Source organism: Calypte anna, chromosome 13 (genome assembly GCF_003957555.1).
Source record: "Calypte anna isolate BGI_N300 chromosome 13, bCalAnn1_v1.p, whole genome shotgun sequence".
In the NCBI taxonomy this organism is placed as follows: Eukaryota; Metazoa; Chordata; class Aves; order Apodiformes; family Trochilidae; genus Calypte; species Calypte anna.
This window is the reverse complement of record NC_044259.1, coordinates 5,896,589-5,902,816: the sequence shown is the minus strand read 5'-3', so window position 1 is coordinate 5,902,816 and position 6,228 is coordinate 5,896,589. Positions and strand designations below refer to the sequence as shown.

Sequence of the window (6,228 nt, the reverse complement as noted above, 5' to 3'; positions counted from 1 at the left end):
TGCATGTACAGTGTCTTGAGTTACATCACCTTGTGTAGAAATGATACTTTTTTTTATGGGTTGTGGAGAGGGAACACAATCTCTTGCATAAGTGTCTGTAGGTATCTTTTCAGAGGAATTAACTGTGTGCCTTTGAATTTGCTGAATTTTCGTGTCTTAAGGCAATGGTTTCCATGTGTTTATTCACTTCACTTTGGTAGTGCTGAGAATGTCAACTGTGACTGTACCTGGGTGGTTTTTGTCAGTTGTTCACCTCAATATTGTTGAAAAGTGACTAAAAATGTGTCAACCTAACTGCCTAGATGTGACTGCTCACTTCCCAATGCAGTCCTGGACTCATTGTCAGTCCACTTCTGTATAGTTAAATGTAGGCACAGCCTGGTGCCTTTTACTCCTATTGAACAAATCTGTCTGAACACGTCTCATAGAATCTAATTGAGTCAACCTAAGAAATATGCCACCTACACAAACACATTAGTCTTGTATTAATGACGTTTCCATAAATTGAGCTTTAACATTAATTTTTAAGGTATGTTAAATTTGAAGATATTCTGTCATATAACAGGAAGCCAACACCCATGGAAAAGTTGTTGTCTTGACTTTGACTGTATAGCTGAACTTTAATACTACTTTGAAGGAATTACATTTTTCATGCTACAGAATGTTAAAGCATTTTTGAGCTAATGGGGTAAGTTAGCTGTTTCCTGTCATTGAATACAGAGATGTTTGTAGCACAGAAAAAGGACATAATGGTTTCAAGGAGAGGAAAATCCTCAGTGTTGTACCACTGCATCATGTACTTACAGTGGGAGCACTGAACTGCAGAATGTCTGCCAATAGAATCGTGTGTTGAACTACTTGGCATATGTAATTTCTGATTATTTTAAATATAAAAACTATTGTTACACAGTAAGCAAGGACATAATTTCAAAAGTGAATAGAACTTACTATGGTTTTCTTGTTGCCCACCAAAACTGCTGCTGTACCTGTACTGCTGTAGTTAACTTACAGCTTGTAGTCTTTATCATCTTAGATAATGCATGCTTACAAATCTTTTGTAGAATTGCAAGTAGTGCATGGGGGATGATGTCTAAAATTGAATATTTTCTTGGTGCTGTAACATAGGGTGTCATGAAAATTGCATTTTTTGTCCCGTGGGGTTTTTGGGGTTTTTTTGGTTTGTTTTTTTTACCTTAGTTTTTATGCAATATGTTCTTATACATCTGTATGCTCACAGATCTTGGCATACAATAGATTTTACAGCAAGTTAATTGCAGCTGCTGTGTCTGGATTAAATTCTGTTGTATGGAATGCATATTTTTATCTTGGTGAAACCCTGATGGTTTGATAGTCAGCATTTTACATTTTGTGCTTTCTGGAATTGATAGCAATGTTAAAGGAAGCAAGAACTCTGCCTACTTCCTCAGCCTGCCCCAGCCCCCAGAAGGTAAGTAGTGCTCATGAATTCTCTGGGCAAGAAGGTTTTCAGCTTTTGGGAAAGTTAGGAATTTTCTATTTGCCTGTAAAAGGCTTGCTTGGAAAAAGACTGAAGGAAGAGAGAAGGTTTGTGAAGGTGATGAAAGATTATCTGTCCACTCTTGTCTGTGGAATGGTAGCTACACAACCAATAAGTACCAGGAGTAATATTATACACTGATAGATGGTGTAACTAATCATCTTTATTTTCTGGACTCATGATGATGTTTGCAGGAACACGAAATTTACACTTACTGTGAGTGCTTTACTCTCTGGTTGCATTTTCCACTTAGTGTTTTAAAAAAACTTTCTATCTCAATCCACTTGTTAAAAGTTGGCTGGGGCTTTTTCAGGCAAGAGAGATGAGGTTGTCTCTGAACTTAGGGCAGTGTAGGAGGTGCTGGTAGCAAATGAGTTGCAAAAGCTTGATTGTCAAAATGTGAGAGAAGGAAGCAGCAGCAGATGGGTGCAATACTGAGAGTTGGGGGTGGGAAGCAGCACTGACTTCAGAAGTTTTCAAATCAGGGCATCTGTGCTGAATTGGGATGTAAGGAAGAGGTGGGGATTGGGCTGGCAATGGAGCTGTGTTTGGATTGCAGGTACATTTGTATGTCTGGTGCTCTTTGCAGATTCACATCTGTGAGATGCGTGAGACTCAGGGCATCAGAAAGGTCTTGCAGATTGGATCTCAGTTTGGAGGTGGTGTCTTTGGATCACTGTTTTCAAAATATGGTGGTTCCAGTAGGTTGTTTTGACCCACATAGTCAAGCAGATTTAATGAGTTCTAGAAAGAAGTTTTCCTCAGGACTTCGGTATTACAAGGAAGAGCAGCATAGACTAAAAATAAATGCAAGTCATGACTGCTGGGCCAAATAGTATATGGGAAGGGGTGATTTGCTGCAGTGGGGATTCAGAGGAGTAAGGGAGATGGGTATCACTGATTAGAGTTATTACTCAAAATACATAGTAAAAGATGAAATGATCTTTTTTTGATAAGCAGTATCAATTGCATGTTCCAAGGAAAAGGAAGTTTTAAGAATCTTTGAAGCTGATCGTCTGGAGATGGAGATGATCCAAGTTTCTCAGAATCTAGCTATTTTTAATAAACATAAGTTTCAATGTTATTTTACGGAGGAATTAACTTGATAAATCTTGTCACTAAGCTAGTATGGAGACATGGTTAAGATCAGGTCAGTTCAAGCAAATCTTTGGTAAACTAAGATGAAGGTGTGTGTTCTACAGTAACAGGTATCAGAATTCTGTGTGCAATTACACAGACTTAGCAGTTTGTGCTGCTTGGTGGTTACTGAGATGTCTTATCAAAAGTATCCTAGTGGCTGTGGCAGTGCTCCATTAAGCACTTCAGATAAAACAGTGATTGTGAAGTTGCAATGTGACATCCAGAGGACAGGATTGTTTTGTGATTTGTACTGAGCAGGAGATCAGTGCAGTAAATCTTGTAGAGCATCTCCTTTTGTATTTATTTGGTTTTAAAATTAAGGTTAAGTTTGGTGCAAAGAGGACTGGGCTGTTTTTCTCCTTTTTGCTTGGTTGTGTTAACAGCCAGTATCGTGCACCAGAAAAACCCAGTTTGGGATTCCCCTCCCCCATTACACTGAGCTACAATATCTTGAGCTGAGAAAAGAGGAAGGAAGCTCAGAGCCCAGAACAGCAGCAAATTTTGCAGAACCCTTGCAGCTGCCTCAGCCTCCTCATGAGTCTGCAGTGACAGCAGCTGGGGAACAGGTCGTTGGTTTCACTCCTATATTCTAGTCCACATCCTATAAACCTTGGTTTTCCTGGTGCTGGGCATCCTTTCCCAGTCTCTTGGATTTATGTATGATGGCAAGATGGCACAAGACAGACAGGAAGATCGGAGTGGGTAAGTAACTGCCATGTGAGTTTTGTCCTCAGCTTCTGAACAGGATGTGGGCAGGTGTTTTCTCTAATATGAGGAGGTAACACCCTCTGCTTTTACCCTGGTGGTCTCAAGTTTTGAAACAGAATAACAAGAAAGTACCTGAGTGTCAGCTTGGGAGTAATCCTTTCACCCTGCCACACACCCACCCCTCTCAAATCTTCAGCTCGAGAGTAATGAAGCTTTTCACTCTGCAGTGTTTTAGAAACAGATAGAGTATGTAGTGTGTATAGGAAGTAGAAGTTGGAATTTTGGGGAAAAAATGCATGGGAAGGGGAATCCAAACATTGTTTCTGATCGACTTTCACTTGAGGGTAGCACTACAGAAAAAAACCTGAGTTTAAGTAATACTTTTTGGAAGGGAAGTAATCTTTCAAAACACGTTTTTTTAATGTGAATGATAACTTGCATAAAGGTCTGAATTGCTGTTTTGTGTGGGGTGGTTTTTTGTTGTTGTTGTTGTTGTTATTTGTTTGTTAGTTTAAAAAAAAAGCCTTAAAAATAGAAATCTGCATCACTTGAAAGCCATGTGCTGCTGAGGTTAACTGCAGGTTCTGAGAAGACAGTTCATCTTGTACCTCTTCTGTTTTCCATTACCTATTAATGCAGTTATTAATTTAGAATACTGAAATTCTAAAAGACATCCTAAGTAGACAAATTTTTGTGATAGGAATTAAAAACAAAATCCACCCAACTGGTTTCACAGAATAAAATTGTTCATCAGGGAATTAATGAAAGGTAAAGAAATAGTTTTCCTGTTCAACTTTCATGTGCAGCGCTAGGCAGAATTGTGAAATGGAAGTACCCTGTTCTGGTGGCAGTTTGTTACAAAACATAGGGTGTAAATATTCTGTTTCAGTTGTACAAACCAAAACACTTAATTTTTGCACTTTTTTTGAAAACTATTGATTTGGACAATGATCGCTGTATTTATTTAATGTGGTCTCTGCATCTCTATTCTAGTCAGATTTTTATCTTGCATATTCAGCAGCTTTTTGTGGGGAGCATTTTTGGGTCAGGGTGACTTTCATGTAATTACAGAGATTTGCAGCTCTTACACTTTAATGTTTGACATTACGGGGCCAAATAACTGGACTTGATTTATGTGTGATGTAGGCTACTGGTTTATTTTGCACTTACCAACCCCCTGGGTGTGACCAGTACATGGCCCCTGAAAAGGCCCTCAGGTGTGATCTGTGTCAGTTGTTTGACACACTTTGTTTGCAGTCAAGTTTTGTGTGTTGGTACCTCCACAGCCAAGGTGAGCACCAAAAACTAGGATGACAAAATATTCTTTATGTTATTTGAAAGGGACAGCAAACCACAGACAATAAAAAATACTATGTGAAATGTGTTACCTCTTCCACTCATGATAATCCAGTCATTTGACTGTTTTCAGAAAGACTGCAACACATTTTATTGAACAATTCATAGTAATATTCAACTTGAAATACAATATTCAGAATACGTAGTTTTGTACAGCTGTAGCTGAAGAATTCTTATTTCATGTAGTTTACAATGAATCATTAAAAATCATTCTTATCATAAAGACTTTTTTGAGTACAGAAGAAGAAAGCAACTAATATAAACCAACAACTAACGGCAGCATTTTAATACTGTTGTTTAAACTGGCATGAAGACAACACAAAATCAGGAGTTTTTTAAATCTCAGACTAGATTTTTAACCTGACAGCTGGGTCAGTGCTTTTGTGCTTCAAATACTGGCAGCTTGAACAACCTTGACATTCATTTAGAATGAGTAGGTACTCTGTGTAGGGTGGTATCTGTGCATTCACTGATGTTCACAGTTACTCCCTCTGAAACTACTTCTCCCACTTTAGTGCAATTATTGTCTTGTCAGTCCGGTTTATTTGGGTTTGAACCAGGGACCAGAATCACTGAAAAAGATCTGTTAGCATAAGAAGTCTGATTGTTACAAGTGCCAGTGTGGTAAGGACACATTTGGATTACTCACGTTAGTCACTTCACTGAATACTCTGATATCTCTTCAATCTTGTGGATGAGGATTCCTGAGACTTGGAGTTTGCAGCTGTCAACACAGTGCCCTGTAACTCAGGGACTGAGGGTCAGAACTGCAAGACTCACTTGCATACAAACATTCAGGACATGAGCAGTAGTTTTGTCAGAGTGAAAGGGAGGGCAAAGTTAAACTCGTTTTTAATTACTTGCAAGTTTTAAATATGTATTTCCTGCTGCAAAGAGAATAGTTTAAAATTGCATAAACCTTGAAGAAATAATCCCAGTTGTGAAAAAGGTGTATGTTGATTTGAAGCATAGGTTGTGGATAGGAGAGCACTGGGTAACATCTTTGAAACTGAAGAAAAGTAGATGCTCACCCAAGTGCAAGGGGCTGTGACTGGCTGGTCACACTTTATCTGCCAAAGACTTCAACATTATTTTACATCTATGTGAAATCGGGGTACATGGAGCTGTAAAGGAAGCGCAGAGCTTTGTTTGGGGCAGGTTGTTTGCTTTATGAAATGCAGGCCCTGAACCCAACAAACTGCTCTAGCTGCTTGGCAAACAGTGATTTCATGAAGTAAAGCTCAGTGCCAGAGGCAAACTGAAATAAAATTACAAAGCTCAGAAAAGAATCTTTATCCACAGTCTTTCACGTGCAGGAGAATTCACAGTTAAATGAAGTCTTCACAGAAAGTTCTAAGAAAAATCATCAGGCTACTATTTTCTATGAAAAAGTCATATATTTCACATAACTAGTTGGGGATGTTAGAACTTCTTAGTTCTTATCATGGCGCTATTGTGTTTAAGAAGGAAAGCAGCTCAAGTCAGTTAAAACCTCAACCTGTCCCCAT

At 38.7% G+C, this 6,228-nt stretch overlaps 1 protein-coding gene across 1 annotated transcript in view; it reads left to right on the top strand.

Moving 5' to 3' along the window:
* Positions 1-3,170: 3,170 nt before the first annotated feature.
* DOCK2 (dedicator of cytokinesis 2) overlaps positions 3,171-6,228 on the top strand; it is a 133,741-nt gene continuing 130,683 nt past the window's right edge. The window contains exon 1 of the mRNA XM_008498711.2: positions 3,171-3,358. Within this exon, the coding sequence (XP_008496933.1) occupies positions 3,316-3,358 (43 nt within the window). The 5' untranslated portion in view covers positions 3,171-3,315. The remainder of the gene's footprint in view (positions 3,359-6,228) is intronic.